At 40.9% G+C, this 24,039-nt stretch overlaps 1 protein-coding gene across 3 annotated transcripts in view; it reads right to left on the bottom strand.

The window, feature by feature from the left end:
• xylb (xylulokinase homolog (H. influenzae)) overlaps window positions 1-24,039 on the bottom strand; it is a 318,901-nt gene that overhangs the window by 189,897 nt on the left and 104,965 nt on the right. For all 3 annotated transcript variants that reach the window (XM_073054967.1, XM_073054966.1, XM_073054968.1), the window contains 4 exons: window positions 17,578-17,659; window positions 15,137-15,177; window positions 6,220-6,335; window positions 4,908-5,023 (listed from right to left, as the gene is read on the bottom strand). In XM_073054967.1, coding sequence (XP_072911068.1) covers window positions 4,908-5,023; window positions 6,220-6,335; window positions 15,137-15,177; window positions 17,578-17,659 — 355 coding nt within the window. The remainder of the gene's footprint in view (window positions 1-4,907; window positions 5,024-6,219; window positions 6,336-15,136; window positions 15,178-17,577; window positions 17,660-24,039) is intronic.

The raw sequence follows: 24,039 nt of genomic DNA, 5'->3' as shown, positions 1-24,039 counted from the left end.
TTGAAGATTCTCATCAGTGTTACCTGGGAGTTACACCTCAGAGTTGAGGATTCTCATCAGTGTTACCTGGGAGTTACACCTCAGAGTTGAGTGTCATCAATGTTAGCTAGAAGGTTACATCTCCAAGTTAAAAATCATCTCATAATGCCAAAATCTTTATATATCCCGAATCAACCATCGAGAACAACTTAGCATTAAAACCAAACCCGCAGACAGTAGGTAAATTATTCAATTATAAAGTTTTAAGAAGCCGCATTTTGATAAAAAGCAGCTGAAGTCATTCACTCATATTTGTCTCAAAGCATTAAAGAAGTTTTTGAATTTCAAAGGTTTTTCTCTCTTAAAAAGTTTTTTTCTTGAACCGTTGATAATTTTGAATTGTGTTAGTTGAGGGGGTATCATGGTTAGCACTGAGGACTTTGAATCATGTGATGGGAGTTCATATCTCCGGTAATCATCGGAAATAGGTGTGTAAATTCAGTAGAGAGTAGCATAATAAGTCGCGTCGTATCCCCTTAGCATTTCCACCTGACAATTTATCTTGCCGTAACCGCAGAAAATATCGTAATATAATATTCAAAAGCGTATTTCTCGCGATACTTTGCTATAGGCATGTCTGGTTGAGTAAAGCGGTCATCCCTGACTTAGTCAGATAGTTTTTCTCATATTAGCATACTTTTCTCTTTACCCTTAACCCGTCATCACGTCAAAAAGAAGGAAATGGAATGATGACTATGTGTGCTTTGGTTTCACTTGCACAACAGGAAATGATGGCTTGCAAAAACCCCAGTGCATTCTTTGTAGCGTTGTGTTTTCCAACTCAAATTTAAAGCCATCCAAGCTTCAAAAGCACTTCAAGAACAAGCATGGCGGAGCTAATGTTGAAGGACATGATGTTGGGTCATTGAAAATCAAAAGAGCTCGTTTTGATTCACAAGGAACTCTTCCAAAATTAGGTTTTGTTTCTGTTGAAAAACCACTACTTCTTGCTTCATACCAAGTGGCATATAAAGTGGCCAAATCTAAGAAGCCCCATACAATTGCGGAAGATTGCACTGGAAATGGCAACAATTATCCTGGGCAAAGAAGCAAGAAAAAAATTTGAACAGGTGCCCCTATCAAATAATGTCATTCACAACCGAATCAGTGATTTGAGTGAAGATATTTCGGACCAAGTCATCTCAGATGTCAGAGCTAGTCCTCTGAAAATCTCTATTCAGTTGGATGAGTCAACTGATGTCTCCAGTTGCAGTCAACTCATCACATTAGTGAGGTACATCAATGATGGTGCTGTGAAGGAAGATTTCCTGTTTTGTAAAGATCTGAAAACAAACACAACTGCAAAGGATGTGATACAGCTGGTGAAAGACTTCTTTGCCAAACATGATTTAGATATCAAAGTCATTGGTTCTGTGTGCACTGACGGGGCACCTGCAATGCTTGGAAATAAATCTGGCTTTTCTGCATTGATGAAAAAGGAGATTCCAGACTTGCAAGTTACCCACTGTTTTCTTCATCAGCATGCTTTGGCATCAAAAACATTGCCTCCAAATTTGAAGAAAGTCCTTGATACTTGTGTGAAGATCATCAACTGGATCACGGGGCGTGCTTTGAACCATCGCATATGGGAAGTGAGCATTCAGTTTTGCTTTTCCACACAGAAGTCCGTTGGTTGTCACGAGGACAAGCTCTAACCTGCTTCTTTGAACTGCGGGAAGAAATCAAATTTCTTCTGGAGAAGCGTAAACGTGATCTGGTTGGGGCAATGGAATCACAAGAATTCGCCCAAATGCTGGCTTACTTAGCTGACATTTTCACTCGTATGAATGACCTGAGTGTTTCTCTTCAAGGAAAAGGGATAAACATATTGAAGGCTTGTGAAAAGTTGAATGCCTTCAAAGAAAAGTTACGTCTTTGGCGTCGAAGGATGGAAAGAGGCAGTCTCTCAAATTTTCCTTCACTAGAAGAGATGGTTGATGATGCTGGATCCATAACTCCTACTGTGCGTGAAGAAATTGTGGCTCGTTTGGAAATGCTGTCAGAGTCGTTTGATGGATATTTTGCTGCTGGAGACCTGAAGATTTCAGAAGAATGGATCATGAATCCATATTCCTACAATTTGGAGAAAATGTCAGGTGATGAAGAGCTGAAGGAAGATCTTATTGATTTGCGGACAAATCGAGCTCTTGAAATGCAATCTGAAAGCAAGACTTTGGAGGAGTTTTGGTGTGCAGTACTGGATATGTTCCCAAGACTTGGTGGAAAAGCACTCCGTGTCCTCATTCCATTTGCAACAACATACTTGTGTGAATCTGGATTCAGTTCTCTTTTGTCAATCAAGAAAAAATCTAGGAATCGCCTGAATCCACAGGCAGACCTGTGGATCGCAGTCAGCAAGAAAGTTCCACATTTTGACAAAATCATGAATGAGAAGCAGGAGCAAAGAAGTCATTGAATTTTATGTTCACAATTGGAATTGATTTTACTGTTTACAATTTTTTCTGAATAAATTAGAATCTAATTGCTCAATTTATATTTGCATTTTATGCACTGAGTTAAAAGCTTATTTTTTTAAGTTCAATTTGTTCACCTGCAATATTGTATATGGTTCAATTTGTGGTTCAAAAATTAGACATTAGACTTCTTCATCTTTAAATGTGGTATTACTTTTGTAAGGGGTGCGAACACTAATCAAACATTTCCTAGGGATGTGGGGCATAGAAAAGGTTGGGAATCACTGTTCTATATGATAAGCAATTTGAGTTAACACATTTCCTCTATCACCACGATCTCTCATGCAATAGTCTTATGTAGTCCCTTATCAAATGCCTTCTGGAAATCCAAATATAATTCATATACAGATGCCCTGATCAGGTCTGCTCAATCAGCTCTCACAGATCTCCAGCAAATTTTAAAACATGGCTTTCCTTCTGCAGAATCACACTGACTTACATTGAGCTTTTCCAAATGATAGCCCTGTCGACCTTGTCCAAGCTCACCTTGCTCACTTTGCCCTATTCAAATTACCATTGGTAGTTTCAGAAAGAAGCTACAGGAGCCTCAGGACCCACACCCATTATCACCCCTCAACCATCAGGCTCTTGAACCAGGGCGGATAACTTCACTCCGCTTCACTTGCTCCATCACTGAGTTGTTCCCGCAACCTATGGACTCACTTCCAAGGAATTTTCATCTTATGTTCTCAATATTTACTGCAATTTATTACTATTACTTATCTTATTTTTGCATTTGCAGTTTGTTGTCTTTTGCACACTGGTCGCCCGACCTGTTGCTACAGTCTTTCATCAATTCTATTATGGTTATTACATTTACTGAGTATGCCCACAAGAAAATGAATTTCAGCGTTGTATATGTACTTTGATAATAAATTTACTTTGAACATTGGCAGTATCTATAGGGACGCTGCCTCAAGGAGGCAACAACTTTCAAAGTTCTCCACAATCCGGGATATGCAACTTATCATAGCTAGCATCAGGCAGGAGGCACAGAAGCCGAAAGTCCCACACCACCAGGTTCAATAACAACAACTTCCCTCCAACTATTTGGTTCTTAAACCAACCTGCACAACCCTAACCGCTACAGATTAGCAACAGTAGGAGCACTTTGATCACTTTGCATTAGACTTCTTTTGTTCTAATTTGTTTTTCTTTTGAATGCTGCTGGCCGTATTTGTCTTCTTTAAAAAAAAAGCATACTGCATGTCCAGGTTTGAAGAAAGGCATATTAAATACCAGTGGACAATCCAAAATGATTAATGGAATATTATCCAATTTATTCAATGTTCTGTAAATTCAAGATGGATTTCAGCTGCAGATGTCCACCGGGTTTCTGGCTCAGACTTACTATTTTTAGGTTCATAGGGATAGTTTTTGGGGACAGAATGGGAAGTGGGGGTGTTTGGGTTAGAGTTTAGGGATAAGGATGAAGGGAGTGAGGAGAAGGACCTGGAATTCAGTGTTCAGGTTGGAGCACTCTTAGACAGGACACCAGTGATCTCCAAGGGAGGCACATCTGTGAGTATATGAGTCTGGGGCCTGGGTCAAGGACTGCAGGTCCAGAGGCTCGGAGGTGTGTGTGGGAGGGTGGGAAAGGGGCTTCTTTTGCTGTTCTTTTGTCTCATTGCTGTTGCTGCTTGATGTTTGCTTGCTGTAGGTTGGCTGCATGCTGTTTCATTGAACATTGTGGCCATGCTACGTTGGCGCCAGAATGTGGGCAACAATATTGCAGGCTGCCCCCAGCACATCTTCCGGTCGCATTGGTTGTTAAAGCAAATGATACATTTCACTATGTTTCAATGTACATGTGATAAATAAATCTAATCTATATGATGCCACGTGTCTGTGGTGCTGCTGCAAACATTTTTTTCCATTGTACCTGTGCATACATGTCCTGCCTGCCTCTTATTTTCCCCACTGAAGATGACATTGGAAGCTATGCTCTATATCCTGAACCACAGGGCATTTTATTTCCTCATCTTTCTGAATATCTCAGCTGCCTTAGATTGACTATCTTTTTCGAAACCTCTCCTCTATCTTACCAGCTCATTTAGAGAGCTCACATGACTCCACCATAAAGTATCATATCATAACCAGATCAGCAGGAATGACTCTCAACCTGCACTGCTATCTCAGGGCCCGCCTAAGAACCCCCTATTGGCTGCCTGCACACCTCAGATATATCTTACCTGATGAGAACACCATCTGAGCAACATACATGATGATGACATGCCTTATTTTACTTTCTCTGGTGTCTCTGTAATTACAGTAACGTCCAGCTACACATTGGAAAGACTGAAACTTCATTTGGCCCTTGCATAAATGATTGTTCTAGTACTAACAAAATAAAAACTAGATCATGTTAAGACCAATATACGTTAACCACTTTACCTAAATTTCCATTATTCCCTGGACAAGTTGCTTTCAAAGCCTTTGTAAATTCATCCCATGAACCAGAGGCACTCTCATCGCGGATCCTCTCTCTTGTCAAGGAGCCATTCTTAAAACTAGAGAAAAGGTAGAGTTAGGCTAGGATAAAAGTATATGTATTAAACAATGTAAAGCATCTGAGTTTGGTAGCACTGTTATAGGAAAGACAGCATTAAACTGGAAAGGGCATGGAGAAGATTTGTAAGGATGCTACTGATTCAAGGGCTTGAGTAGAAGGGAGAGGCTGAACAGGCTAGGACTTTATTCCTTGGAAGAAAGGAGCTTCAGAGGTGTCCTAAAAGAGGTATAACGTTATGAGGGGGTACAGATAGGGAGAACACAGGTGATCTTTTTCACAGGGAAAGGAAGTTAAAAACTGGCTAAAGTGAGGGTATAGAGATGAGGGGTGAAAGATATAAAAGGGGACCGAATGCAGAGGGTGGTGCTTATGTGCAATGAGCTGCCAGCGAAAGTGGTTCAGAGAGGTACTGTATGTTTCAATGTACATGAGTAGATATCGATTCAAGCTTATGTACATGTGATAAATAAACTTGAATCAAGATCTACGAATAGCAACATTTTAAATATATCTGCATAAGTAAATGGATAAGTTGGGAACCCCTGATTTAGAGGGATACAGGTCAAATAGAACTAGGTGAGGTGGGCTTGGGCAAGTTGGATCAAGTTTACTCTATAAATCTACTATACTTTGTTACAACATACCATAATGTTGGTAGAAACCTCAAAATATAATACAGTATAAACATATGACAAGCTAGCCTCAAAAATAGAATAATGGGAAAATTGAACAAAAATCTTATGTCTGTAAACGTCTGTGAAGTATAGCGGTGGAGAGTCTAACAGAACTCACATTTATGTAGCCTGCAAATTAACCACTTGAAAGAATGTTATGCCAAGGATTTTAAGCTTGTTAAGTTGTAATAGCTTATAGCCACTTTTTGTTTTATACCAAGAGAGTGCCTATAACTCAAAACCAAGTAAATATCCCTTCAAGATTAAAGTGAATGATAACAAATGGCACTGCGGTGTTACATTACTGACAATGGTTTCTGTTCAACTAATCTTTCTAAATAAATAAAATCTCACAGACATTTTGCTCACAGAAATCTAAGGTGTAGCAATGTAATTTAGATGTTCAAACAGAGAAGCTACAGGGTAGAATTTATATGGTACAGAAAGGAGATGAAATAATTATTCATATTTGGCTTCTTAAAGGTCATTTCTCTACCCAATATCAGAAACTATCCTTTACCAAATGAGTGCCATGTAGGCATCGCTTTCAACTGGGTTGCAAAAAATATGTCCCTGCAGTGTGGGTCTTGGGTCCTGAATCCAGAGAAAGACAGTATCACTTGTTCCAAGACTTACCTAGAAAATACAATAAAGAACTGCATTTACACAAATGAAAATCCAAGACGACAGAAGATACATTGCCTAAACTTGATCTGTCAAGGATAGAAGGTGGAGGGTCACCAAATCAAGGTGTTTGAAATGAATGACTGAGATTTATTTTGTCCAAAAACTTGTAGGTGGATGATCAGTTGCCTTCTTTTGAAGTTTCCTAGATTCTAGGAAATTTCCTTGTTCCGGTGGTTTGGAAAATATTAAGTGCAATACAGATCCTCCTCGTCTTGTTCTTTGAATGACAGAATTCTGTTTCTGAGAACTGTTGGCAATGTGAACAGTTTGTAAATTGGAAATGTGATCACACAGCATTAGATTTCAATAAAAATGTAGACCAACTAAGAAAATACATGGTTAAACCAAATGTGTTTAACTCAACTTTTCAGATATTGTCACAAACAGAGCTCTGACATGGCAGAAGTTGCCTGCAGACCAACAGCAGCTAGCAAATCCACTCCACTGGCCTCCCAAATGCTTGTTCATAGGTACAGGCTGCACATAAAGAGGATTTAAAGTTCAAACTACATTAAATTTATTATCCAAGTACATATATGTCACCATATACAGCCCTGAGATTCAATTTCTTGCGGGCATACTCAGTAAATCCAAGAATCGTTGAAAGACCACACCCAACAGGATAGACAAGCAACCAATGTGCAAATGACAAGAAAACATGCAAATTCAAAAGAAAAAAAAAGTAATAAGAGATTACATGAGAACATGAGATGTTCTTGAAAGTGGGCCCATACGTTGTGGGAACAGTTCAGTGATAGGGCAGGTGAAGTTGAGTGAAGTTATCCCCTTTGGTTGAGGAGTAATAACTGTTCCTGAACCTGGTAGTGTGAGTCCTGAGGCTCCTGTACCTTCTTCCTGTTGGCAGCAGCAAGAAGAGAGCATGGTCTGGGTGGTGGGTGTCCTGATGATGAATGCTGGATTCTTTTAACAGCATTTTATGTAGCTGTTCTCAATGGTGGGGAAGTCTTTACCTGTGATGGACAGGGCCATATCCATTACTTTTTGTGGGATTTTCCAATCATGGGCATTAGTGTTTCTATGCCAGGTTGTATACTCTCCACCACACATCTAAAAGCTTTGAAATCTCCTAATTGATGCGTGGTGGGGAGTATACTAGATGTTTGTAGCCTGAGCAGGACCTATAATGGCATCAAGTTTGTATCAAGTTTGCTGCAATGCAAAGTTAGAAGGGAAAGTAAGTTGTGAGGAGGACAGAAAGTAAAATTAAATCCCTATGAGGAAATTATAATAAATAAATAAATACATGTCTCTTTAAGGATATATAATTTATCAGGGAATAGAAACTCATAACTACCAGCAGAATTAACCACTAAATACCTTAAAATTCTGTCGGTTCAAGCAGATTCCCTGCTTGTGATAGAGAAAGCAAGAAATAATATAACTTAAGAATCACTGATTCCACATTAAGCTCCAAAATGGACAAATCTCACAGAACTGCTGTCAATCTCAAGGAATAATGAAAAAAAGTTGGCAATTTCAATAAGAGAAACTACTACAAAATCCAGGGCAGAATAAATCTTACATTTGTAAATTCCAAAACTGAATTATCTTTTTGTTTTAAATGGGATGACAAAAGTCAATATCCATCGATCTGCAATACCAGCTCACTCATTCACCAATGTTCATTGCAAAGGGGAATGTCACAACTTCCATCTTAGCAGGCCTGCTTGTGATTCTACTTCAAAATTATTTGGTTGAGCATTATCATTCCTTTTAACGTGAGCAAGCAAAGACAATTATAAAAATAACTGACACTGACAGAATAACAGTAGAATTTCTACCCTGAACACTATTTTGGGAGCATTACAAGGCTTCAACGGTTTAACAACCTGATGGCATGAACACTGATTTCTCTAACTTCCGTTAATGCCCCTCCTCCCCTTCTTACCCCATCCCTTATTTAATTATTTATCCCCCCCCCCCACCTTTTTGTTCCTCTCTCCTTTTTTCCTCTCTCTGCCCCTCTCACAATCACTCCTTGCCTGTTCTCCATCTCCCTCTGGTGCTCCCCTCCCCCCACAATGTACTGGTTAGGCACAGGAGTACATTCAGCCAGAGACTCATTCCACCGAGATGCAACACTGAGCGTCATAGGAAGTCATTCCTGCCTGTGGCCATCAAACTTTACAACTCCTCCCTCGGAGGGTCAGACACCCTGAGCCAATAGGCTGGTCCTGGACTTATTTCCACTTGACATAATTTACTTACTATTATTATTAATATTTTATTATTTATGGTTTTATATTGCTATATCTCTACACTATTCTTGGTTGGTGCGACTGTAACGAAACCCAATTTCCCTCGGGATCAATAAAGTATGTCTGTCTGTCCTTCTTTCTCCCTAGGCCTCCCGTCCCATGATCCTTTCCCTTCTCCAGCTCTGTATCCCTTTTGCCAATCAATTTTCCAGCTCTTAGCTTTATCCCTCCCCCTCCTGTCGACTCATATCATTTTGGATTTGCCCTCCCCCTCCCACTTTCATATCTCTTACTATCTTTTCTTTCAGATAGACCTGACCAAGGGTTTTGGCCTGAAATTTTGACTGTACTTCTTCCTATAGATGCTGCCTGGCCTGCTGCGTTCCACCACCATTTTGTGTGTGTTGCTTGAATTTCCAGCTTCTGCAGATTTCCTCATGTTTATGTAAAGAAATTCATTGCCTTATTGTCACACCAAATAGGGTTAAGCAACAATTGCAGCATTATCATCTCTTAAGTATAAAATGTTTTTGTAACATTATAGATCAGTATATCTTTTACCACCTAGGAAGCCCCTTCTAAATATTTTATTCTTCCATTTCTATAACTTCAGATTTACTTACAATATGTATATTAAAACAAAGTGAGAAGCATCGTTTTCATTAACAATCAACACACCTAAGGATGTGCTGGAAGCCTGCAAGTGTCACCACACATTCCAGTGCCGACATGGCACACCCACAATGCTCAGCAGAACACAGAACACAACAAGCAATAAAACAACAACAGGAAAACAAGCCCTGCTCCTCCCTCCAACAATCCCACCTCTACACCCCCCACCCCCACAAGCACTTCTCTAGTCCCAGAGATCCGGGTTTCCTGTCTTCTATCTCCAGTCTCTAGCCATTGGGCTTCAATTTTCTGAGTTTCCGATCGACCTTCAGGCTTCAAGCTTTGCTAACAACCCCCAGACTAGCCGATGACAGGACCCCCGAACTCCAGGCTTGGACTCCATTGCATCCTTAGCCTCCTGCTGACACGGAGATCCAATCCCAGTGCACTTTGTCACCTGTCGACATAGCTGGCCCCCTGCTCTACTCTCTGTACATGCACGTGGCTAAGCACAACGTCAATGCCATCTTCAAATTCATCGATGATACCTAACTATTGATATATCAGCTCAACTTAGCTAGTGTTCCCATTTTCTACTCCTCTGGACAACAAACGGGGTCTTGTAATGTTTTGGACTCTCTGCCCCCTGAAAGTGGCATAACAAGTGGGGTGGTGATCTACAAGAGAAAGTTTAAAGGAGATTTGAGAGACAAGTTTTTGTTACACAGTGAAGTAGGAGTCTGGAACATGCTGCAAGCAGAGTTGCTAGAGCAGATATGATAGCAACGTATAAGAGGCATTTATTCAGACACATGAACAAGCAAAGAGTAAAGGAATATGGACCAGGTACAAGCCAATGGGATCAAAGATAAATATTAGTTTTATTTGTCACATGTACATCAAAATATACAGTGGAATGTGTCATTAGCATCAAGAATGTGCTGGGGACAGACCGCAAGTATCACCATACTCTAGTGGCAACATAACATGCCCACAGCTTACTAACCCTGACCCACACAAACATCTTTGGAATGGAAACCAGAGCACCCAGAGGAAACCCATATGGTCATGTGGAGAATGTACAAATTTCTCAAAGACAGACAGCAACAGGAATTGAACCCCAACTGAGGTGCTATAAGGCGTTTCACTAACCACTACACTACTGGCTTACCGGCAGCAGCTGAAACAAGAGGCTGCCATAGTTAAAACCATCCACTGTTGGTCCGACCAATCAGTCCCCATGCTGCAGGACTGCTTTAATGACGTCATCTGGAATGTCTTTCGTGATGAGGACGTCTCCAAGTTTACGGAAGGGGTCACAAGCTTCATCCGGAAGTGCATCAAGGACGATGTCCCCCAAAAATTGGTCAAGGTCTATCCAAACTAGAAACCCTGGATCAACAGCTCTGTGCACGCTGCTCTCACTGCATGAGGCAGAGCTTTCACTGCCGGTACCCACCAGGAACTCAAGAAATGCAGCTATGATCTACGCAAAATCATCCAGGAAGTGAAACTACAATACAGTGACAAGATCCAGACACAACTCTCCACCAACAACATGCATAGCTTATGGCAAGGTCTGCACACCATCACAGAATTCAAAGCTAAACACAGTGGTGTTGCCAGCATCGTTGCCTCTCTCCCAGATGAGCTAAATCTTTTTTTACGCTCAGTTCTATGTTGCCAACACTGAATCCCTGAGAAGAGCCACTGATGCAACCTGCACCTTGGTAATTTCTGAGGATGAAGTCCGGAGGTGTTTCCAACGAGTGGACAACTGCAAGGCTGCGGGACCAGATGGCATCCCAGGGCGGGTATTCAGAATGTGTGTGGCACAACTGGCAGGTCTGTTTACAGACATTTTTAATCTCTCCCTCTCCCAGTGGAGAGTGTCCTCCTGCTTCAAAACAACCACCATTGTCCCCATACCTAAAAGGACCAAGGTAATGTGCCTGAACGACTGGCATCCTGTCGCACTTATCTCAATAATAAGCAAATGCTTTGAGAGGCTGGTCAAAGACTACATCTGCAGCATACTACCACCCACACTGGACCCCTACAATTCATCTACTCACGCAACTGATTGACAGACGATGCAATAACCACAAATCTACACACTGTCCTTACACATCTAACGAAGGATGTTCATATGAGAATGCTGTTCTTGGACTACAGTTCAGCATTCAACACTATAATTTCCTCCAGGCTCAACAAGAAGCTCAAGAGACCTCGGCCGGCACCCTACCTTGTGCAGCTGGATCCTGGACCTCCTGTCAGGTCACCGGCAGGTGGTAAGAGTGGGCTCCCTCACCTCTGCCCCTCTCACCCTCAACAGGGCTGTGTCCTAAGCTCCTCCTTTACTCTCTGTATACCCATGACTGTGTCACCACCCACAGCTCCAACCTGCTAATTAAATTTGCTGACACTACACTGATTGGCCTTATCTCAAATAAAAACGAGGCAGCCAACAAAGAAGGAGTCATCACCCTGACATAGTGACATAGTGATATCAAGAAAACAATATCGCAAGAACAAAGAAGCTGGTTGTTGGTTACAGGAGGAATGGAGTCAGGCTAACCCCTATTGACATCAAAGGATCTGGGGCTGAGAGGATGAATAGCTTTAAGTTCCTCTGTAAACACATTACCAAGGACCTCACTTGGTCTGTACATACCTGCTGTGTAGTTAAAAAAAGTACAACAGCGCCTCTTTCATCTGAGATAGTTGAAGTTTGCTATGGGGCCCCAAATCCTAAGGACTTTCTACAGGGCCACAATTGAGAGCATCCTGACTTGCTGCATCACTACCTGGTATGGGAACTGTACTTCCCTCAATCACAGGTCACTACAAAGAGTGGTGTGGACAGCCCAGCACATCTGTAGATGTGAACTTCCCATTATTCAGGACATTTACAAGGACAGGTGTGTAAAAAGGGCCCGAGGGATCATTGGGGACCCAAGTCGCCCCAACCACAAACTGTTCCAGCTGCTACCACCTGGGAAAAGATGCCGCAGCATTAAAGACAGGACCAACAGGCTCCGGGACAGCTTCTTCCACCAGGCCATCAGACTGATTAATTCACACTGACACAATTGTATTTCTAAGCTATATTGACTGTTCTGTTGTATATCTTACCTCTACATACTATTTATTGTGTTGGCACATAGCCAAGTGGTTAAGGTGTTGGTCTAGTGATCTGAAGGTTGCTAGTTCGAGTCTCAGCTAAGGCAGCGTGTTGTACCCTTGAGTAAGGCACTTAGACGACGCCGGTGCCAAGCTATATCGGCCCTTCCGACAACATCGGTGGCGTGGAGAGGGGAGACTTGCAGCATGGGCAACTGCCAGTCTCCAATACAACCCTGACCAGGCCTGCGCCCTGGAAACTTTCCAAGGCGCAAATCCATGGTCTCTCAAGACTAACAGATGCCTATATCCTATTTATGTACAATGTACAAATTACTATAATTTGCACATTGCACATTTAGACAGAGACATAACGTAAAGATTTTTACTCCTCATGTATGTGAAGGATGTATGAAATAAAGTCAATTCAAGACCATGCCACTCGAGAATCAGATTGGCAACATAGTTGGCACATTGGTCAAAGGGCTGTTTCTGTGCTGAACTGTTCTATGTAAAAGCAGCAACAACTTCAAGATGCCCTTTTGCAGTGCAAACATACACCATTTATGGAATCACTCATCATAACTCAATCCTATTTTCACAAGCGTACTTCTTGCTTCATTGAGCACTGGTAATATCTCTGTACTGCACTCCCCTCCACAACTGTACATTGCATTTGGAGCAGCATAGAGTGGCAGAATTGACTCACCACCTGAATACATCCAACATTTGATTTGCTTTGAGCTTCAATTTACTGTCTCAGATCACATTTATTTTCCATGTACATACTCTCTTTTCTACAACAGCCTCTTCCTAAAGTACTACATGCAGTTTTTCCAGTTCAGTTTTCAAGTCTACTACTATTACAAGATTTGTATAATCTGAACATGTAGCCACTGTGCTTCTGATTCCTTGTTCTTTGATTATTTGTAAAGTTATTAAACAAAGCAATCCAGTGGGAACCCACCGGTAAAAGTTCTCACACTGCTCCACAACCACGGAGTCCCCTTGCTCCACCAATTATGTATTCATTGCAAATCACTTCCTTTATTTTTTCCCATTATTAGACTTTACAAAAGAGACACATAAAAGGAATTACTGATTTAAAGAACACTGCATTTACTCTCATCCAGCTTCGACATCGCACTGATATTAACGGCAGATGCTCAAATGACCACCCAGTTCTCCACTATGGTGCACTGATAAAAGAGCAGAACAAAAGGAACTTGGAAGTGAACAGCCTTAGAAATACTGTCACTGAATATCTGTTTTGATGCAGGCTAAAGAGAAATGTCAAAATGAAGTACTCTTTTTCTTAATTGTAAGGCAGAGGCTTTATAAGGTATTGGTCAGACTGCATTTGGAGTACAGTAAGCAGTTTTGGTCCACATGTAAGAAAGGGTATGCTGGCATTGAACAGGACCCAAAGGAGGTTTCTCAAGAATGATCCCAGGAATGAAAGAGTTAACATATGAGGAGTGTTTAATAGCTCTGGGCCTGTACTCAATGGAATTTTCAAGGGTGAAGGTGGATCTCATTGAAAGCTACTGAATATTTAAATGCCTAGATGGAGTGGACATGGAGAGGATGTTTCTATAGTGGGGGAGTCTAGGACCAGAGTGCACAATCTCCATACACAAGGATGCCCATTTGGAATAGAGGTGAGGAGGAATTTCTTTAGCCAGAGGGTGGTGAATCTGCAGAATTCATTGCCACAGATGGCTGTAGAGGCCAAGTCATTGGGTGTATTTAAAGCAGAGGCTGAAAGTTTCTTGATTAGTAAACAGAGAAACATAGAAAACCTACAGCACAATACAGGCCCTTCGGCCCACAAAGCTGTGCCGAACATGTCCCTACCTTAGAAATTACTAGGCTTACCTATAGCCCTCTATTTTTCTGAGCTTCATGTATCTATCTAAAAGCCTCTTAAAAGACCCTATCGTATCTGCCTCCACCACCATTGCCGGCAGCCCATTCCATGCACTCACCACTCTCTGAGTAAAAACTTACCCCTGACATCTCCTCTGTACCTACTCCCCAGCACCTTAAACCTGTGTCCTCTTGTGGCAACTATGTCAGCCCTGGGAAAAAGCCTCTGACTATCCACATGATCAATGCCTCTCATCATCTTGTACACCTCTATCAGGTCACCTCTCATCCTCCTTCGCTCCAAGGAGAAAAGGCTGAGTTCACTCAACCTATTCTCATAAGGCATGCTCCCCAATCCAGGCAACATCCTTGTAAACACAAGGAAATCTGCAGATGCTGGAAATTCAAACAACACACACAAAACGCTGGTGGAACACAGCAGGCCAGGCAGCATCTATAAGGAGAAGCACTGTCGACATTTTGGGCCGAGACCCTTCATCAGGACTAACATCCTTGTAAATCTCCTCTGTACCCTTTCTACAGCTTCCACATCCTTCCTGTAGTGAGGTGACCAGAACTGAAGGCCACTGAAGGCTAAGGGGAGAAGGCAAGAGAATGGGGTTGAGTGGGATAATATATCAGCAATAATAGAATGGTGGGACAGACTTGATGGACTGAATGGCCTGGTTCTGCTCCTATGCCTTATGGTCCTATGTCCTGAATATCTGCCCTCAACCCATTCTGCTTCCAACATAATAGGGATAGGATAACCCCACAGTTGTGGGGTTGACAGGGAAAATAAATCAGCCGTGATTGAAAGGCAGAGCAAATTCGATGGGCCAAATGACCTACTTCTGCTCCGATGTCTTATGGTCTTAATTGTTTTAACTCTCTATCCAGAGTTCTCCAGCAATAAAAATAACTCACTGCTATATCTCCCTGCTGAAGTCGCATTCCTGCCAGTGATGCTGTAAGACAGAGAGGTGAAATCGTTATAAATAATATTCATTACTGCATTATATTAAAATATTTAATGCAACTAGTTTTCATTAATAGCTAAAAAATCTAATTACAAAGATTTCAAGTCAAAGACAAAAAAATTGATGTATTTTCATTATAATGTTCATAAGATACTGTATATTCCTCAATGAACAGTATTACTAGGCCGTAGTGATTTCCTTACCTCATTCATAACCCCAAAAGTGTGTTACAGCCAATTAAGTAGTTTTGGAGACTGTTTTAATATAGCAAATGGTGGTAGTGCAGTAGTTAAATATCTGGACTGGTGATCAATATATAACACCAAGCCCACATAAATATGCTTGATCCTTAAAATGTCCTCTGAAATGGTAATGGAGTTTGAGTGATAAATTACTTGCCAGTGATGCCCACGGTGCAAATAATGAATAAGTTAAAAGCACCAACCAACACGCAAGCTCCCTCAAGGAGTAATGTGATACACTAGAAAAGCTAATCTGTTTCAGTAATGTTTGTTGAATGATCACCATCGACCAAAGCACAACAGATAATTCCCCTACAAAATAGTACTAAGGGATATTTTAAATTCAATTGTTGACCAGATGGTTTTCTGGTTAAAAACTAGCATGGATAACTTCATCCACCTCAACAATGAACTGATTCGACAACCTATGTACCCACATTCAAGGACTCTACAACTTACAGTATATTCTCAATATTTTTATTTATTTATTATTATATTTGAATTGTCTGTCTTCTTTTGTACTTTGGTTCTTTGTTCACCTTTGGTGTAGTTTTAATTGGTTCTATTGTATTTCTTTGTTCTATTGTGAATGCCCACAAGAAAATGAATCTCAGGATAGCATATGGTGACATATACGTACTTTGATAACTATGTTACTTTGAGTATCCCTTCAGTTCTAATCTAGATATTTGAGCTCAAATGAGACTTTAACTGACAAACAATTGTTTCAGAGGTATAGATGTTACCAATTGTGCCCCAAGTGATACTTGTTTGTCTTGTATTCCTGCTATTCTAAAGATGAGAAAATTATTTGCAGTTGTAGAAGTAACATGGTCTTAAAACTGTAAGAATAATGCATATGGAATGCTATTAGTTTCAGAAATCTGGACAGAGAAGTTGAGAATCATTAATACACTAAAGAGTGGTTAGCATTTGGAAATAGAAAAAACAAGTTAATATATTTGATGTCTATCCCTCATCAAAGTGGATTCAGAACAACTACATGTATTTGAAACATTAACTTCTCTCTTTCAAATCTTGGGGGACTGCTCAGTGTTAGGAGACTGTCATGTTTCAGATCTCCATCACTCAAATGGAAGAAAACAGTGCTAGTTGTGGGAAAAGATTCAGCAGCTCTGCTGTGGGAACCTATTAGCCATCTGCTACAGCACCAGTGCTAAGAAATGTACAAGTTCCAGAATCTCAAAAGGATGGTTTAGACAGCAGACCCTGGTACTACTAGTACAGCAAATCCCAATTTACCAACTTACTTAAGCGTGCATGTAGTTTTGCCCCAACCTAGCACTGTGGGAGTACAATCACGATAACAGCAGCAGTTGAGAAGTTGTCACAGTTTTCTGAAGAACAGGAATTTAAAATGAATGTGGGCCTGCCAATATATCCTCCCCTCAAAAAGATGACTCAATGAGTCCAACAACACACACAAAATGCTGGTGGAACACAGCAGGCCAGGCAGCATCTATAAGGAGAAGCACTGTTGACGTTTCGGGCCGAGACCCTTCGTCAGGACTCCACTCTATGAGTCAATGAGTCCACTCTAATTTCATAACCAACCATTCCAACCTCTGCTGTTGAAAATATGAGATGTAGAAACTCAAAGAATAGGAAGAAACAAGGAAAGCAATTAGAGCATAAAACAAAGGAACAGGATTGGGCCATTTGGCCCATTGGGTTTTTTTCCACCATTCCATCATGACTTATTTATTATACCTCTCAACCCCATTCTCCTGCCTTCTCCCCAGAACCTTTGACACCTTTACTAATTAAGACTCTATCAACCTCAGCTTTAAATACACCCAATGACTTGACTTCCACAGCCATCTGTGGCAATGAATTCCACAGATTCACTAGCCTCTGGCTAAAGAAATTCCTCCTCATCTCTGTTCTAAAGGGACCTTCTTGTATTCTGAGGCTGTGCCTGCTGGTCTAGAACTTTGAATTAGTTTACATGGTAACAATATAAATTTTGTTCCTAGTGGAAAGTCATCTGTACTAAAAGCTTTTAGATCCATTTTACTCTGTCCGGTGGAACTCTATGTCCACAGATACACAAACTTTGTGTAATCTGCAGACGCTAAGGGAGATAAGTAGACATTTGCTTCAAAGCAGAAAACTGGAATCTTACCTGGATTGTCTCCCGTGAATGCAATAACCTTACACTCGGAACTAAATCCAAACCGTTTCACAAAGTATGGTGATATTGACCCCTACATAGAAAGAGGAATGAATCTTAGAACCATAAACATTGTACATACAGCTGGACTAACACATCACTCCACAAAACAAATGGTGTCTGATAGTTCACATCACTTAATTACCAAAGCTACCTCCAAAAAGAATGGGCCAGGGTCAAGCCCACTATCTATATCTATTCTAATCCATCCTGGTGGGTACAGAGGATCAACCAACTTGCCCCTCCTGGTCTGAGAAGTACCTTAAATGAGTATACGATTGTGAGACCCAGCCCCAGAAAGATCCTAGTCGCCTCTGACAGTTCACCACTATCAAAGTTCTTTAAGAACTTAAAGCTAAATGTTTCTGATAGAAATAAATATTTTTAAACTATCCAAGTCTGTTTAAATAGTTAATAAGAAATGGAAAAGATTACATCAGTTTAAAATATATAATGAAAGACACCCTAAATCATAATAAATCACTAAAAATCAAAACAAGTGAACTACTTATTTTTCCCCACAAGTTCAGCAACACTACCAGGGTCACCATTCACACATAATCACACCTACTTTAAAGCTTAGGGGCATAGGCCACTCTTGTCATGTTAGCATTCTGCCATTATATTTAATAGCAGTGACAGAATGGGAGGTCAGAATGAGAATCAGGTTTGAGCAAGTTGGGGAGGGTTGATACTTCGCTGTTGCTTGTGGGAGGGGCAGGGGGTGCTTTGGGGTGCCTTGGGGTCCCAACATTTTTCTGTCATTCGTTCTTTGGGGCTTTCTTCTATTTTGTGAATGTCTGTGAAGAGTAAAAATTTCAGGTTGTATACTGTATATTTTCTCTAATATTAAACTGAACCATTGAATATGTTGTAAAATTTGTGTTTGCAGCAGTACATTACAATACATAAAAATACTATAAATTGCAGTAAGTAATAAATTTTAAAAATAACGTAAATACATAGGGCAAAAATAGTGAGGTAATGTTCAACAGGTTTCAACAGGTACATTTAATGTCAGAGAAATGCATACAATATACATCCTGAAATTCTTTTTCTTCGCAAGCGTCCACAAAAACAGAGGAGAGCCCCAAAGAGTGAATGACAGCTAAATGTTAGAACCCCAAAGCCCCCCAGCTCCTCCCTCCTACGCATAATCAGCAGCAAGACAATGAACAGTAAAAAAGCATCTTCACCTTCCACCAAGCACTCAAGCATGCAGAAAAAGAATCAATAGAGACACAGACTTGCAGTTCACCCAGTGATTCGACATACCACTGGCTCCCTCTCTCCCTAATAAGGGAAAAAGAGGTGTCCCCGTTTCATGAGTTGGTTCATTGACCATTCAGAAACCTGTTGGTGGAGAGGAAGAAGCTATTCCTAAAATATTGAGTATGTGTCCTGTGCCTCCACTCTGATGGTAGTAATAAGAAGAGAGGATGCCCTGGGTTACGCAGGTCCTTAATGATGAATGCCACATTTTCTGAGGCATCACCTTTTGAAGACGCCCTCAATGGTGCAGTGGCTAGTGCCACGATGGAGCTCAAATGTGTCAAACGTGGTGTCACCTGACCTGTCTCTGGCATCATCTATGCAGTGGATGCTGTCTATCTAGACTTCAGCAAGGCCTTCAACAAGATCCTGCATGGCAAGGTGGTCTGGAATGAAAGATCCCATGGAATCCAGGGAGTTAGGTGAATTTAAAATTGGCTTGGAGGTAGAAAGGAGAGGGTGATGGTTGAAGGTTTTTTTCTCAAACTGGAGAACAATGACTAGTGGTGTACTGCAGGGGTCTGTCTTTGGACCCTTGTTAAATCAGCAATTTGATTATTGTCACTTTTCTTGCATATAGTTCATTCAGATCAATTCATTCCAACAGTGCATTGAGTTAGTACAAGGCAAAACAATAACAGATTAACAGAATGTAGAATGGTGTTAACCACAGAGAAAATAAAGTGCAAGTATATAAAATGGGTCATAATGAGGTAGATTATTTACTTGATATTTATATAAATCATTTGAATGCATAAGAAATAATTAGCAAGTTTAGAGACGATACAAAATTAGATTTTGCTGATTGCAAAGAAGAGGACCAAGGACTGGTTTTCAATACAGTTAAGTATATGGTGACACACATAGTAATGTCAAACCAGAGTATGGCTTACATGATGAATGGGCACTGGGGAAGTGTAATGAAACAGAGGGACTGACAAGTACATTTGTATATTTCATTGAAAGCAATGTGTCAGGTAAACAGGTGGTGAAAAAGGCATTTAGCATGTTGGCCTTCAACAGTCAGGGCATTGAGTATAGGAGTTAGTTCATGATGTTTCAATTGTCCAAGACACTGGTGAGATGGCACCTGGAGTAATGTGTAAGTTTAGGTGACCCTAGGGGCCTGAAGGGTAACAGGTGGTTGGTACAGCCCAGTCCATCAGAGGCAAAGCTCTCCCCACCACTGAGTACATTTACATGGAGCACTGCCATAAGAAAGTGGGCATTCATCAAAGTCTCCCACCATCCAGTCCATGCCCTCTGCTCGCCTCTAGTGTCAGGCAAGATGTACAGGAACCTTAGGTCTCACACCACCAGGTTCAGGAACAGTTGTTACCCCACAACCATCAGGCTCCTGAACTGGCATGGATAATTTCATTCACCACAACACTGATCTGATTCGACAAGTTAGAGACAAACTCTACAAACCATGTGCTCAGTATTATTTTTATTTGCACAGTTTGTCATCTTTTGCACATTTGTCAGTCTTTTTTATGCATGGTTTTGATTGTATTCCTTTGTCTTCCTGTAAATCTCAAGGTAATATATGGTAACATATACATACTTTGATAATAAATTCACTTTGAAAATCTTTTAGGCTCTTTGATGATACATCTCAACCAAAGGAGGTGCAAGGTGCTCCTTCCCTCCACTAGCATACAGGTCACCCTTGGGCAAGGTGTAGCACTTGCTTAGTGCCCCTCCGCCTCTCCACCCTGAATCAGGATCACGTGAAGCCATGGGACCAGGTGGTAGATGATCGTATGAGCAGCTGGTGCATATCACAAGTCCTGGTTATGTGACCACTGACACCAGGCAGACAATCTCTGAAGAGTATTGATAACAGCTGGGGTCACCCATCTTGTAAAGACACTGCCCAGAAGAAGGCAATGGTAAACCACTTCTGTAGAAAAATTTGCCAAGAACAATCATGGTCATGAGACCATGATCGCCTACGTCATACAACACAGCACATAATAATGATGATGATAATGGTATAGACATGATATCAGTAGCAGGTAAAATGCAGGAGTCCAATATTAAGTCAAGTCTATTGTTATTTAACTATATACATGTATACAACATTATTAATCATATAATGTATATAGAAACAAGACAACATTTCTCTAAACCAGGGTGTAAAGCTCGGTAGTTCACATAAACACACAGTAACTTATGAATATTAGGATAAAATCTACAGATGAATCACGCATAAATAACGAACTAAAGCACATAAATTAAAAACTGTAGGGTACGGAACAAATTAACCTGTGACACTTTGAACACGATAAGACAGGGAGTTCAGAAGCCTAATGGCCTGGGGGAAGAAACTGTTTCCCATCCTGACTGTTCTTGTTTTTATGCATCAGAGTTTCCTCCCTTATGGTAGAAAGTCAAAGAGGATGCTGGATGGATAGGTGGGATCCTCAATAATACTAAGGGTCCTGATAAACATCCCCGATGGAGACCCCTATGATCCTCTCAGCTGTTCTCACAGCCCTTTGTGGTGACTTCCAGTCCGATGCTCGGCTGCTCCCATACCAGATAGAGATGCAACTTTTCAGGATGCTCTCAATGGTGCTCCTGTAAAACGCAGTTAAGATGTGGGTGGGAAGCCTTGCTTGCCTCAACCTTCTTAGGAAGTGGAAGCGCTGCTGTGCCTTCTTGTTCAGGGAGTTGATGTTAAGGGACCAGGTGATGTCATTGGTGACGAGAACTCCCCAGCAACTTAAAGCACTTAACTCTCTCTATGGAGGTATAATAGTTTAAGGTATAATAGCAGAATACTTAGAAGAGAGTACCAAGGAAAATCACACTTGACAAGTATGATAGAGTTTCTTGAGAAAGTGGTAGATAGAATGAATAAAAGCAAACCAGTAGACATGCTGTATTTGTACTTTCAAAAGGTTTTTGACAGATCAGTGTGCAAAATTAAAGCATGGGGTTAACACATTGACAGGAACAGAGAAATGGACGGACAGTAAAAGCAGGCATTAGAAATAAAAGAGTCACTTTCTGAGTTGTGGTCACAGCCTGGTATGGAAACACCAATACCCAAGAATAGAAAATCTCTCCCCACCATTGATCACATCTACAAGGAGCACTGCTACAAGACAGCAGCATCTATCATCAAGAACCCCCATCTTCCAGTCCATGCTCTAATCTCTCTGGTGCCATCGGGAGGGACGTACAGGAGCCTCAGGTCTCAGACCACCAAGCTCAGGAAGCATCGTCATACAGCTATCAGGCTCCTGAACCAGCGTGGATAACTTCACTCACCTCAACTGAACTGAACTGATTCCACAACCAATGGACTCACTTACAAGCTCTCTACAGATGAGGAGATTGAGTCTGTTTTTTTTTGTGTTTGCACATTTTGTCTTATTTTCCATTTTGGTTATTTATAAGCCTTTCTGTGTAGTTTTTCACTGATTCTATTGTATTTCTTTGTTCTACTGTGAATACCTGCAAGAAAAAGACTCAAGGTAATTTATGGTGACAAATACATACTTTGATAATAAACTTACTTTGAAGTGGTTACTTCATAGACATCAGATATTCACAATTTAAGAACATAGAAAATTAAATAGTACAAGCATAGAACAGGACCTTCAGCCTGTCCATGCCAATCCAAACTAATCCCATCTGCCAAAATATCGTCTGTACCTCTCCTTCCCCTACCTTTCATGTGCTTGTCTAAATTTTTCTTAAGTGGGATTTAGATAAGGGAATTAATGTTTACAAACGATACAAAACTGGATGGGAGTATGAGGAGGATGCAGAGAGGCTCCATAATGACTTGCACTGAGTCAATGGGCAAATGCATGGCTGATGCAGTATATGTGGATAAAGGACCAAGGTGAGGAGAAATTACTTCATGCAATGAGTGAAGAATCTGTTGAATTCTCCACCAGAGAAAGTAGCTGAGGAAACACTACTAAATTTATTCAACAAGAAGTTCTAAAAGCTAAAGGTATCAAGGAATTTGGGAATAAAGTAGGAACCAGATTTAAAATAAAGCAGGAACCTAGCTATTTAGGTTGTTCATGTTAAATACTATAGCAGGCTCAAATAGTGGCTTGATAAGCATACATTCTACTAATGAAAAGTTTTGTAATAAGACCTTCCAAAACCAGAGCCTCCCTCAGTAAGAAAGACAAGGACAACATGGCATGGGAACACCACCATCCACAGGAGCCACTCCAACTCAAGCACATCCTTACTTAGAAAATTATCATTAATTCTTCATCATTATTGATTCTAAATCCTTGAACTCTTTACCCAATAAGATTGTGAAACTGAAAGAGTTCATCGCCATCTTCTCCAGGACAATTAGGGCTGCCAATAAATGCTGATTTTGTCAATAACATTAAGAACCTGAAAATAAAGTAGATATATTTTTGTGTTTCTGTATTTCTGTGTTTTGACCACATAGCGGTGCTGCAGTGCAAACTATGACCTATTCCTCTGTGCCAGCTCCTCAGACTGTATTTGTGACATGAGGTGAGTCCAGTGTGAAGAATCAACACCCTTAACTAAAGCTGCTTGCAGAAGTTTGTCTCCGTATTCCCTGATGGTATGCAAGTTACAGTCCTAACTCATTGGCCCATCTCATTACAGAGTGCTGAGAAGCAAGATTACATCTTCACCCTGACCTTTGTCCACACTCTCTGTCCATTAAGCTTCCCACCAAAGTGATTGCAATCTCCATTACTGATTGTAAACTATTCGCCTCTGTTACCTCCACTTCAGAACAAAGGTCAGCCCAACCTCAGCAGTGAAGCTGCAGTATCATCGCATCTCTGCACATTCAGAAGCCAAGCTCCATTCTTGGTCAATTTTTCCAAAGTGTACACCTAAAGCAAAGACACCTAAGAACATGATCCCCCACACACTGTATTTTTCCTATTTCTATTCACATGTTGGATATAGAAATCAATATTTTCGCTGTAGGAACAAGAGACTGCAAATGTTGGAATCTGAAGCAACAATCTGCTGGAGGAACTCAGCTGATCAGGGAGCATCCGTGACAGGAAAGGAACTATTGATGTTTTGGGTCAAACCCCTGCATCAAGACTGAGAGTAGAGAGCTGAGACAGCCAGTACAAAGAAAGGAAGGTGGCTAGTGAGACATTTTCA

Source organism: Hemitrygon akajei, chromosome 8 (genome assembly GCF_048418815.1).
Source record: "Hemitrygon akajei chromosome 8, sHemAka1.3, whole genome shotgun sequence".
In the NCBI taxonomy this organism is placed as follows: domain Eukaryota; kingdom Metazoa; phylum Chordata; class Chondrichthyes; order Myliobatiformes; family Dasyatidae; genus Hemitrygon; species Hemitrygon akajei.
This window is presented reverse-complemented; position numbering and strand designations above follow the sequence as displayed.